At 44.2% G+C, this 13,459-nt stretch overlaps 1 protein-coding gene and 1 non-coding gene across 5 annotated transcripts in view; both read right to left on the bottom strand.

Moving 5' to 3' along the window:
- FBXO36 (F-box protein 36) overlaps positions 1 to 13,459 on the bottom strand; it is a 129,329-nt gene that overhangs the window by 67,882 nt on the left and 47,988 nt on the right. For all 4 annotated transcript variants that reach the window (XM_001139272.7, XM_054679510.2, XM_063791671.1 and 1 more), the window contains one exon: positions 7,502 to 7,610. In XM_001139272.7, the coding sequence (XP_001139272.1) occupies positions 7,502 to 7,610 (109 nt within the window). The remainder of the gene's footprint in view (positions 1 to 7,501; positions 7,611 to 13,459) is intronic.
- Positions 10,415 to 10,521, bottom strand: LOC112208429 (U6 spliceosomal RNA). Its single transcript, XR_002942914.2, has one exon. It is a non-coding gene; the product is annotated as a U6 spliceosomal RNA (small nuclear RNA).

Below are 13,459 nucleotides of genomic sequence, written 5' to 3'. Positions count from 1 at the left end.
TATTCCCATTATCAGCAGTTGAGGGAACTGAGATCTAAAAAGATTAAATAATTTGGTTAAGGTCACATACCTAGTGGGTTTAGGGCCAGGATTTGAATGGAAGTAGTCTGCATTAAGCAACATTCTTATTCACATGCTAACAGTTCTGTATACTTGGTAGTGTTAAGAGTAATGTTTAAATTAATAAACATGACAGTTTTGACTCTTAAAAATGCAAACCTGGGCCAGGCTGGGTGGCTCATACCTGTAATCCCAGCACTTTGGGATGCCAAGGCAGGTAGGATTGCTTGAGCTCAGGAGTTTGAGACCAGCCTGGGCAACATAGCAAGACCTCATCTCTACTAAAAAATAAAAATAATTAAATTGGCTGGGCATGGTGGTGTGCACCTGCACTCCCAGATACTCAGGAGGCTGAGGTGGGAGGATTGTTTTGTTTGTTTTTGTTTTTTTTTTTTGAGATGGAGTTTTGCTCTTGTTGCCCAGGCTGGAGTGCAATGGTGTAATCTTGGCTCACTGCAACTTCTGCCTCCCAGGTTCAAGCGATTCTCCTGCCTCAGCCTCCCGAGTAGCTGGGATCACAAGCATATGCCACCACACTTGACTAATTTTGTATTTTTAGTAGAGACGGGGTTTCTCCATGTTGGTCAGGCTGGTCTCGAACTCCCGGCCACAGGTGATCCACCCACCTTGGCTTCCCAAAGTGCTGGGATTACACGCATGAGCCACCGCGCCCGGCAGGAGGATTGTTTGAGCCCAGGAGATGGAGGCGGCAGTGAGCTGTGATTGCGCTACTGCACTCCAGCCTGGGCAACAGAGTGAGATCCTGTCTCAAAAATAAATAAAATAAAAATGCAAATCTGGAAAAAAAATTCAGCAACGTTTTTGATTTAGCAATTTAGTAATATAAATCACTGTGGTAGACATAATAATGCCCGTCCCCAAAGATGTCCATGTCCTAATCTCCAGACCCTGTGAATATGGGACCTCACATGGCAAAAGTAACTGTGCAGATGTGATTAAATTAAGGATCCTTTTTTTTTTTTTTTTTGAGACAAGCTCTTGCTCTGTCTTGGGTCACTGCAACTTCTGCCTCCCAGGTTCAAGCGATTCTCCTCCCTCAGCCTCCCAAGTAGCTGGGATTACAGGTGCCCACCACCATGCCTGGCTAAATTTTGTATTTTTAGTAGAGACGAGGTTTCACCATGTTGGCCAGGCTGGTCTCAAACTCCTAACCTCAAGTAATCCACCCGCCTCAGCCTCCCAAAGTGCTAGGATTACTGGTGTGAGCCACTGTGCCCAGCCAAATTAAGGATCTTGAGATGGGAGATAATCCTGGATTATCTGGTGAGCCTAATGTCATCACAAAGTTCCTTATAAGGGAAAGACGAAGGCAGGAGAGTCATAGTCAGAGAAGGAGACATGACCATGGAGGCAAGGTGAGAGTGATGCCTCGTGAGAAAGACAAGACCTGCCATTGTTGGCTTTGCAGATAGAGGAAGGAGGCTGGGCACAGTGGCCCACGCATGTAATCCCAGCACTACGGGAGGCCAAGGCAGGCAGATTGCTTGAGCTCAGGAGTTTGAGAGCAGCGTGGACAACAGAGTGAAACCCCATCTCTACAAAAAATACAAAAAAATTAGCCAGGCATGGTGGCACATGCCTGTAGTCCCAGCTACTTAGGAGGCTTGAGGTGGGAAGATCACTTGAGCCTGGGAGGTGGAAGTTGCAGTGAGCCAGGATGGCCCCACTCCACTCCAGCCTGGGCAACAGAGTGAGGCTAGGTCTCTCAAAAAAAAAAAAAAAAAAAAAAACAAAACAAAAAACACAAGTGTGTGGCACCTCACCCTGTCACTCTCTTGTTCCTGCTCCTGCCATGTAAGACACCTGCTCCCTCTTTGCCTTCCACCATGACTGGAAGCTTCTTGGGGCCTCCCCAAAAACAAGCTGCTATGCTTTCTGTACAGCCTGCAAAACCATGAGCCAATTAAACCTCCTTTCTTTATAAATTATCCATTCTCAGGTATTTCCTTATAGCAATGTGAGAACAGACTAATACAACAGCAAACCATAAGGACATGCTGGGAATTTTTTTTTCTTTTCCTTTTTCTTTCTTTTTTTTTTTTTTTGAGACAGGGTCTCATTCTGTCACCCAGGTTGGAGTATAGTGGCACAATCACAGCGCACTACAGCCTGGACATCCCAGGCTCAGGTGATCCTTCCACCTCAGCCTCCTGAGTAACTGGGCAGGCAGGCACCACCACGCCCAGCCAATTTTTGTATTTTTTGTAGAAACAGGGTTTTGCCATGTTTGCCAGGTTGGTCTCGAACTCCTGGCTTCAAGTGATCCACTTAAGCCTGGCAGGTGAAAGTTGCAGTGAGCGTGATCGTGCTACTGCACTCCAGCCTAGGCAGCAGAGTGAGACCCTGTCTCAAAAAAAAAAATCTGTTCATGTATCAGGTATTTTGTCTTGCTTTTCATTTTGTTAAAGTTTTTTTTAGAGATGTGGGCGGGTCTCACTGTGTTACCCAGGCTGGTCTCAAACTTCTGGCCTCTAGTGATCCTCTCACTTCAGCCTCCCAAGTAGTTGGGATTACAGGCGTGAGCCACTGCGCCTGACTTTGTATCAGGCCATTGAATGCTCACCGTGGCTATATAGAGTAACCATTATCTCCAGTTAAGGATGAGGAAACTGACTCACAGAGGGGAGGAGCAATCAGCTGTGATCACACAGCGGGCTGGTGGCAGGACAGAGATTTCAACGCCAGCTTACTGAGTCCCAGTCTGTGCTACCATGAACCCTCCTCCTTCCTCTGAAGACAGAGGACTTCCTGAAGGATTCTCTAAGAAGGGGGTGTACAGAGACTACCAACACCATGGTTTGGAGTTTTCCCCTTAGAGACACAGGAGCCTTTGAACTTGCCGGGCTGATTTAATTTGGTATCACAGTGCTGCTGCTGGCGGGAAACCACCTGGCAGCCCCAAGACTGCAGCTCTGTAAACTACCATTTAAAAAGCCTGGTTAGTACATGCCTTGGCTGAATCCCTCAACTCTCCTGCTGTCCAGCAGGAACACAGCCAGCAGGGAGGCAGGCCTGCTGTCAGACTCATAAAATCTTCACTATGTTGCCTTTTCTCTTCCAGTATCAGAACCCCTCAAGTAGTTATCCTGAAGTGAATCCCCTCCCCCAGTATCTTATCAGGAGCTTGACCCCTCCCCCCAATCTCTTATCAAGGGCAGGGCTTGGAAGGTGCCTGGAGCAGGCAAGAGACTGGTGAGGTCTGCAAGTAAGCCAGCAATCAGAAGGCAGTGGAAGGCTTTTGACTCCAATCTCTGGCCCAAATCCCCATCTCCAGGTTTTTGTGGAAGACAATCAGAAAACCACATGGTCTCAAGGAACAATGCAGCATTAACTAGACACATAGCTCTGGGGAAGGTCCTACAGTGGTTAGAAAATAAAATGGAGGCAGGGCGCTGTGGCTCACATCTATAATCCCCGGCACTTTGAGAGGCCGAGGCAGCCAGATCACTTGAGGCCAGGAGTTCGAGACCAGCCTGGCCAACATGATGAAACCTCATCTCTACTAAAAATACAAAAATTAGCCAGGTGTGGTGGTGTGTGCCTGTAGTCCCAGCTATTCAGGGGCAGGGGGCGGGGGCTCTGCGGCATGAGAACTGCTTGAACTTGGGAGGTGGAGGTTGCAGTGAGCTGAGATCCTGCCACTGCCATCCAGCCTAGGCGACAGAGCAAGACTCTGTCTCAAAAAAACAAAAAACAAAAAAAATGAATGTTAACTTGAAAATGAAATGTGTTTTATGGAAGTTTACTTTATAGTGAGCTGCATAGAAACATGTCTGGTCCACAGTTAAAGAAGTTAGGCATGCCTGGGCTGACTGAAATTCAATCAAAAGTTAAATAGTCTTCCGCCAATATGATTGTTCTTTTTTTTCTTCTAATCTCAGTCACATTTTCTTCCTTTTTCATTATTTGACATGGTTGTTCTTAAGCCAACAATGAATTTTATAAATATTTGCCATAAAGGAGTTAATGATATTGCATACAGATGGTAAGACAGTGAACCACTCAATCCAGCAGACTTTTTTTTTTTAACTCCGCCTCCCGGGTTCAAGTGATTCTCCTGCCTCAGCTTCCCGAGTAGCTGGGATTACAGGCTTGCACAACCACACCCGGCTAATTTTTGTACTTTTAGGAGAGACAGGGTTTCACCATGTTGGCCAAGCTGGTCTCAAACACCTGACCTCAGGTGATCCACCTGCGTCTGCCTCCCAAAGTGCTGAGATTATAGGTATGAGCCACCGCACCCAGCCCAACTTTTAACTATTTAAGAAAGCAAAACAAAACAAAACCTTCCCTCTCTAAACAAAACAAAAAACAACAACAATCACATTTATATATATATATATACACACACACATACATAAAACAAAACTATCACATACATATATATATATATATATATATATATATATATATACACACACACTATATATATTTATATGGAGTCTTGCCATGTTGCCCAGGCTGGTCTTAAACTCCTGGGCTCAAGAAATCCTCCCACTTCAGGCTCCCAAAGTGCTAGAATGACAAGTGTGAACCACCACACCTGGCCTATTGCATACTATTATTGTTAAATAATGGATTTTTTTTTTTTTTTTGAGACAGAGTCTCACTCTGTTGCCCAGGCTGGAATGCAGTGGCACGATCTCTGCTCACTTCAACCTCCACCTCCCAGATTCAAGCGATCCTCAGCCTCCCGAGCAGCAGGGATTACAGGCGCCTGCCCCCACACCCGACTAATTTTTATATTTTTAGTAGAGACCGGGTTTCACCATGTTGGCCAGGCTGGTCTCAAACTCCTGACCTCAGGTGATCCACCCACCTCGGCCTCCCAAAGTGCTGGCATTACAGGCATGAGCCACTGTGCTCGGCCTAAATAATGGAATTTTTTAAAGAGTGTTGATTATCAAAGATCCACTCAGAGTTTGCCTTCTAAATGAGATTATCATGCTTGATTTTTTTGAGTTTCAATGCTTAGTCCTGGCAATGTCAGTATTTAGCTGTAAGATCCTCCTTTCTGAATCTCATGGCAATAATATTTATTTCACAAGGATATTATAACAATAAAATGAGAGTGAAAGTACTTGATATTAATAGAAATAACATTGTTAACTATAATAAGAATCTCTAAGGTGTCTTCTAGCTTTAAAATATTACTATTATTATTATTATTATTATTATTATTTTTTTTTTGAGATGGAATTTCGCTCTTGTTGCCCAGGCTGGAGTGCAACGGCGTGATCTCGGCTCACCACAACCTCCACCTCCTGGGTTCCAGCAATTATCCTGCCTCAGCCTCCTGAGTAGCTAGGATTACAGGCACCCACCACCACCATGCCCAGCTAATTTTTTGTATTTTTAGTAGAGATGGGGTTTCACCGTCTTGGCCAGGCTGGTCTTGAACTCCTGACCTCAGGTGATCTGCCCACCGTGGCCTTCCAAAGTGCTGGGATTACAGGCGTGAGCCACCGTGCCCAGCTATTATTATTATTTTTGAGACATTCTTGCTCTGTTGCCCAGGCTGGAGTGCAGTGGCATGATCAGGGCTCACTGGAGCCTCAACCACCTGGGCTCAAGCAATCCTCCCACCTCAGCCTCCTGATTAGCTGGGACTACAGGCACGTGTCACCACACCTAGCTAATTTAAAAAAAAATTTTTTTTTTGGTTTTTGTTTTGTTTTGTTTTTGTGGAGACCAGGTCTCACTCTGTTGCCAAGGCTGGTCTTGAACTCCTGGGCCCAACTAATCCTTCCACACTGGCCTCCCAAAGTGCAAGGATTACAGGTATGAACCACTGCACCTGGCAAATTTTTATTTTTAAGGAGTAATTATTAAAGAGTTTAGTCGAAGAAAGTCCCTTGAGAGACACATTCTAAAGTAGATTAAGATTAAACGACATTAACAATTGGGATTTGCTTCACAATAATCCAGTGGGAACAGTGGGTTTCATCTATAGGTCTGGGTCGCATTTTGAGTATTGCTGAAGCTGGGTCATGAGTACATGGGAGTTAGTTAAAAACCATTCTGGCCGGGTGCAGTGGCTCACGCCTGTAATCCCAGCACTTTGGGAGGCTGAGGCAGGTGGATCACCTGAGGTCAGGAGTTCAAGACCAGCCTGGCCAACATGGTGAAACCTCATCTCCACTAAAAATACAAAATTAGCCTGGTGTGGTGGTGTACACCTGTAATCCCAGCTACTCGGGAGGCTGAGGCACAAGAATTACTTGAACCTGGGAGGTAGAGGTTGCAGTGAGCTGAAATCATGCCACTGCATTCCAGCATGGGCAACGAGAGCAAAACTCCATCTCAAAAAAAAAAAAAAAAAAAAAAAAAACCATTCTGTCTGCTTTTTATGTTTGAATTTTTCATATTGAGAAGTGTTAAAATAATTAATTGGGAAGCAATTGGGCTTAGATGTCTCCATTGTCCTGACTTCTTATGTAAGCAAACTGAAACCCAACTCAGAACAGATGGTTGGGCCAGGTGCAGTGGCTCACGCCTGTAATCCAGCACTTTGGGAGGCTGAAGCAGGAGGATCACTCGAGGCCAGGAGTTCAAGAACAGCCTGAGCAACATAGTGAGACCCTGGCTCTACAAAATTTTTTTTTAATAAAAAAAATGTTTTTAAAATATAGATGGTTGTAGCATAGGAAAAGGAAATTTCTCTTTACCCAGTCAGAAACCGCCAACTAACCTCTAACCAGAGACTTTACCAGTCAGAAACTGCCAGCTAACCTCTAACCAGGGAATTTCCACTCTAACCAATCAAATATTTTGTCTTCCTTCAGAAAACACCATATAAAAGTTTTCCCTCAAGCCCTTCCCAGTAAAGCCCAAACCACTTGGTTTTTTGCCACTGCCCAATTCATAAATATTATAGCATAAAACTATATTTACTTGATTTTAACTTCATTAATGGAGTCCACATGTTAACCTAGGATCTTTTTTTTTTTAAGACAGAATTTTGTTCTTGTTGCCCAGGCTGGAGTGCAATGGTCTGATCTCAGCTCACTGCAACCTCTGCCTCCTGGGTTCAAGTGATTCTCCTGCCTCAGTCTCCTGAGTAGCTAGGATAACAGGCATGTGCCAACATGCCCAGCTAATTTTTGTATTTTTAGTAGAGACAGGGTTTCACCATCTTGGCCAGGCTGGTCTCGAACTCCTGACCTCATGATCCACCCGCCTCGGCCTCCCAAAGTGTTGGGATTACAGGCGTGAGCGACCACGCCCGGCCAAACGCTAATATGTTTTCCAAGAGAAAAAAACAACAGTTTTCTGGTTTTTAAGAATCTAACATTTTATATGTAAGTACATAACTACATATCAATATTTCAAGTGAAAATATATTTGAAACTTCTTTAACAAAATCTACCACTAACTAATGAGAACTTAACAGGGGTATATAATATGTTCCCTTCCTTACCTTGAAGATGTGAATTCTCTAGGAAGTCTTCATGGGTTTCTTTTGCTTCTCCAGGTTTTGTTGATCGATACTCACTCCTTAGAGAGATCTTCCACCATCTAAAGATTACCTATAATTAAATACAAAGTGATATGAATTAAAATTGATTTCAATACTAACAGTTACATTAAGTTTGGGGTTTTGAAAATTTGCATAAGGCTATGTGTCCAACATTAGCTATAACTTTGCAGTCTGGCATCACATCAAATTAGAATTAACCTCTGGGCATCAAAGAACATTTTCCTTAGAGATTAAAATCACAAAACCATAGTGCTAGAAGGAACCTTTAAAATCGATCAGGTCGGCCGGGTGCAGTGGCTCACACTTGTAATCCCAGCACTTTGGGAGGCCGAGGTGGGTGGATCACTTGAGCTACTCGGGAGGCTGAGGCAGGAGAATTGCTTCAACACTAGAGACGGAGGTTGCAGTGAGCCGAGATCGCGCCACTGCACTCCAGCCTGGGTAACAAGAGTGAAACTCCATCCCCCACCCGCCCCCCCACCAAAAACAATAAAATAAAATAGATCACGTCAAAGGCTGGGCATAGTGGCTCACATCTGTAATCCCAACACTTTGGGAGGTTGAGGTGGGAGGATTGCTTGAGCCTGGGAGTTCTAGATCAGCGTAGGCAACATAGTGAGACCCCGTCTCTACAAAAAATTTTTTTAAATGAGCTGGGCATTGTGGTGTGCTCTGTAGTCCCCACTACTTGTGAGGCTGAGGTGGGAGGATCCCCTGAGCCCATGAGGTTGAGGCTGCAGTGAGCTGAGATCGCACCACTGTACTCCAGCCTGGGTGACAGAGTGAGACCCTGTCTCAAAAAAAAAAGAAATCCATCAGGTCAATTGATGTTAAAATCACCCGGAGCCAAATGGTTATCTGTTTCCGGAAGATGTCTGAGAATAAACATTCCATAATTTGGGAAGCTAATTCCAAAGAAATTGCTCAGCTCTCCTCCTTCCTTCACTGTCTGCAGGGACAGACAAGATGAGTGGATAATTTTCCCACAGAGAGCAACAGTTACACGGACAGAGATAGGGAAAGCATCATTATGCTTAGTTTGATGCATGAAAAAGTGTCATTACACAGGACACTTCTTGGTAATGGATCTGCTGATGGTACATTTGTCTTCTCTGAGAATTTTGGTTTATCTGAAGCAAACTTCATTTCCATGGTTATGGACTGCACTTAAAGGCTGTGTTGATTTCATGGCAGTGTCAACTAATGGGCCTGATGAGAAGCCCCTTGAAACATATCTTATATTATGTTTGTAAACCTGTAATGGAGCTGGGTAGGTAATTAAGATGACAAAACTTCCACCGATTTGAGAAACAGACCAAATTATGTCTGCATTTCGATGAAGGCTAGGAGGAGAAAGATGGGAAATACAGTCACATTGGGGGCTACAGCTTCAACATTAGAATTTGGCAGGGACACAATTCAATTAACAACAGAGGGGTATCAAGCACTGCAGTAGAAATGGCATGCATTTTACAGCAACACAGGCCTGGGCAATCTCTCTACACTGCAAGTTTCCTTTCCATTAAACATTATTTAATATTAATAGGCAAGGCCCCTATGTTATAATGACAGTCAGTGATCCTTCCAGCCAGATCAAGCAACAAAATCCTTGGTTGAGTGGGGGATTCTGGAACAAATGGAGATCGAGCCCAGGGCACCGCTCCAGAAATGCTACATTGCTGGGCTTGCCTCTTAACTTGTTCATAAAAAGGCAGAGAGATGCCTGTACAATCTGTTGGCCTCATATCTTGCATACCATTCATTTCATCAAGGAAAAATTATTTCGACATTCCTTATACTAACTAATGAACCCTCTGGTACTGATTTAGAAGGCAACATCTGCAGTGCTTGCCACAATGGCCACTGGAGGGACGCTCTCCATGGCACACATTCAAGTTAAGTTGCACACACAGATAAGCTTCCCACTGGCCCTTCCGAGGTATTTAAAGTAAATTACTGAGAATATAACACTTGCTTAAGGAAACACGGCTAGCTAGGACCAGAATCCTCACTGCTAACTCATAAACACAGAGTTCCTTTGGAGGCCTGATGCTTTTTTTTATGTATAACCTTCACACTACAACCCATTAGACCACTCTACAGAGCAGTACACAGAAAACTAATGTTCATAATCACAACTTAACTGCAAGATTCAATTATGTTCCATGTATTGTACTTATTAAAACAGAATTAATAGCTATTTTCTTCTTCCTTTTTTTTTTGAAACGGGGTCTTGTTCTGTCACCCAGGCTGGAGTGCAGTGGTACGACCCCAGCTCACTGCAACCTCGACTTCCTGGACTCAAGTGATTCTCTCATCTCAGCCTCCTGAATAGCTGGGACCACAGGCGCGTGCCACCACCCCAAGGCTAATTTTTGTATTTTTTTGGTAGTGATGGGGTTTCACCAAGTTGCCCAGGCTGGTCTCAAACTCCTGGGCTCAAGTGATCTGCCCACCTCAGCCTCCCAATGTGCTGGGATTATAGTCATGAGCCACTGTGCCCAGCCTAATAGACACATTTAAAATTTTAAAGACTTTTTTTTTTTTTTTTTTGAGATGGAGTCTTGCTCTGTCCCTAGGCTGGAGTGCAGTGGCACGATCTCAGCTCACTGCACCCTCCGCTTCCCGGGTTCAAGCAATTCTCCTGCCTCAGCCTCCTGAGTAGCTGGGATTACAGGCACCCGCCACTGCACCTGGCTAATTTTTGTATTTTTAGTGGAGACGGGGTTTCACCATGTTGGCAAGGTTGGTCTCAAACTCCTGACCTCATGATCCGCCCGCTTCGGCCTTCCAAAGTGGTGATATTGCAGGTGTAGCCACCGCACCTGCCCTAAAATTTTAAAGACATTTTTTAAAAATATGGGACACTCCATGAATTTCCATGTCATCCTTGCACGGGGGCCATTCTAATCTTCCCTGTATAGTTCTGGTTTTAGTATATGTGCTGCCAAAGCGAACACAATAATAAGATATTTTCTAACACTTATTTTTTCTCAAATTGGTAATTTTTTTAAGTGATAAAACCCTGTATTGGTGAGGACAGGGAAAAATGGAAGCCCTTTAAAAAAATCGTTGAGAGGAGTGTCAACTGGTTTGGGAATAGCTATCGTAAGCCTTTCAGGTATCCCCATACCCTTTGACCAAGACATCCAACTTGGAAGAATTTTTCCTAACGAATTTATTGACAAGGTACACAATATATATATATATTTTTTTGAGACAGAGTCTTGCTCTGTCCCAGGCTGGAGTGCAGTGGCAGGATCTCGGCTCACTGCAACCTCTGCCTCCCAGGTTCAAGCTGTTCTACTACCTCAACCTCTCGAGTAGCTGGGATTACAGGCGCACGCCACCACACCCGGCTAATTTTTGTATTTTTAGTAGAGACGGGGTTTCACCATGTTGGCCAGGCTGATCTCGAACTGCTGACCTCGTGATCCTCCCGCCTCGGCCTCCCAAAGTGCTGGAATTACAGGCGTGAGCCACCACGCCTGGCCACAATATTTTTTAATGAGGATGGTTGTCATAGCTGAATTATGATAGTAAAAAAATCAGAATCGAGCTGGGCGTGGTGGCTCACACCTGCAACCACTTTGGGAGGCTGAGGCAGTGGGATGATACTCATCCCACTGAATTTTGGTGGGATGACATGAGAGAATATCCAAAGTGCCCTGCACGATGCCAGACACAGAGTATGCTCCACAGGAGCAGGGCTTCCCTCCCCCTCTCTCCCTCTGTTCACTTGCTGGTCACTTACTGGTCAGTCCTTCATATTTATAGTGATAAATTCAGCCCCAAAAGCCAGGAGGTCAGAACCATATTTTTTTCATCAGCTGTCTAATAGTATTCAATCATAGCTATACTTCATCGAGATCTATTTTCCTAATCATAATCTTCAAAGATAATTATTTCAGCTTTCAGTCGGACCTGGTATTTGATTTTCCTAATTACTAGTAATTGTTAAAAATTGCGTACTTGGTAGGCTGGGCACGGTGGCTCATGCCTGTAATCCCAGCACTTTGGGAGGCCGAGGCGGGCAGATCACCTGAGGTCAGGAGTTCAACTGAGACAGGCCTGTCCAACATGGTGAAACCCAGTCTCTACTAAAAATACAAAAATTAGCTGGGCGTGGTGGCAGGAGCCTGTAATCCCAGCTACTTGGGAGGCTGAGGCAGGAGAATCACTTGAACCCAGGAGGCGGAGGTTGCCAAGATCGCGTCATTGCACTCCAGCTGGGGACAAGAGCGAGACTTCATCTCAAAAAAAAAAAAAAAAAAAAAGAATTGGATACTTGGGCCAGGTGCAGTGGCTCATGTCTGCAATCCCAGCACTTTGGGAGGCCAAGGCAGGAGGATCACTTGGGCCCAGGAGTTCAAAACAAGCCTAGTCAACACAGTGAGGCCCTGTCTCTACAAAAAATTAAAAACAAAAAAAATTAGTTGGGGTTGGTGGTGCGTGTCTGTGCTGAGGTGGGAGGATCACTTGAGCCCAGGAGGTTGAGGCCGTGGTGAGCCATGATTGTACCACTGCACTCTAGCATGGGTGAAAAAATGAGACCTTATCTCAAGAAAAAAAAAAGTTAAATTAATTATCTTCAAACAGAGTGGATGTGATTGGGAATCTGTGGCAGATGCTGTTTGCCACAGAGCATTCATTTGCCCACCTGCCCTTCCATTTCTCCAGTATCCTCTCACATAGCTTGTGCTCAGAGTATAGGCCTCATCAGTAGCTCTAGGAGGCAAGCCTGATCGGTTTAAGTCATTTCTGGGTAGATTTTTTTTCCCCCTGCCAGCAATTGGTATGGGCATAGGCATGTGATAAAGTTTTAGCCAATGAGATACCAGAGGTCTGCTGGGACTCTGAGAAAGATTTTATCATTTGTTTTTTGTTTGTTCTTTTTTTTTTTTTTTTTTTTCTTTTGAGATGGAGTCTTGCTCTGTCACTCAGGCTGGAGTTCAGTGGCGTGATCTCTGCTCACCAAAACCTCCACCTCCTGGGTTCAAGCAATTCTCTTGTCTCAGCCTCCTGAGTAGCTGGGATCACAGGCGCTCACCACCATGCCTGGCTAATTTTTTATATTTTTAGTAGAGATGGGGTTTTACCATGTTGGCCAGGCTGGTCTCAAACTCCTGACCTCAGGTGATCTGCCCGCCTCGGCCTACCAAAGTGCTGAGATTAGAGGCGTGAGCCGCCTCACCCGGCCATGATTTTATCACTTGTAAAAAGAGACACAAGAAAACACAGCTCCTTTTGAGGAACTGACAATTTTTGTGTGTTGATGCAATTGCTGGAATTGCTGCAGCCATTTTGGACTATGAGGGGAGCCAGGAAATTAAGACAATGGTTTTCATCACTTATTTCAGAGTTACTGAAAGAGCTCTTTAATTCGTCATTAGGCATGCATTTTAGAACATTATTGTTAGTAATTATACTAATTCATTCATTTTACAAGTTATAGTAACATTATATTAATTTTAATATGACAAATCTATGTTACCCGTGAATATATCTAAAAAAGGAAAATATAAGTGGAATAAACAGACGAAAGTTCTCCTAAAAGTTATCTATCTTCAGGATCTGAGTGTTCTGAATCACATCCTAAATGAATGTCTGCAGTGTTTCACACGGAATATTGTCCTCTGTGACATCAAGAGCATTGGTGATAACAGTAATGAGGTGCTGGGCTCTTAAGCTGGCGCTGCAATTACATAGAGATGGCTTTCTTTTGATTTCAACTCTGAGGATGCTGTAAACATGTCAGGCTCACACTATGCCCTCCCATAACTATTTACAGCCTAGGTTAAAAGTGCACTCTTCTCTAGCTTCTGGATTTTCTTCCAAACTGCTACCTTGATGCTCAGGTTTCTGAGTTGTTTCCAGTTTCTGCCTATTACAGATATA

The sequence above is a fragment of the Pan troglodytes genome, chromosome 13 (genome assembly GCF_028858775.2).
Source record: "Pan troglodytes isolate AG18354 chromosome 13, NHGRI_mPanTro3-v2.0_pri, whole genome shotgun sequence".
NCBI classification, from domain to species: Eukaryota; Metazoa; Chordata; class Mammalia; order Primates; family Hominidae; genus Pan; species Pan troglodytes.
Note: the sequence above shows the minus strand (reverse complement) of the source record. Positions and strands in the feature narration are given on the sequence as shown.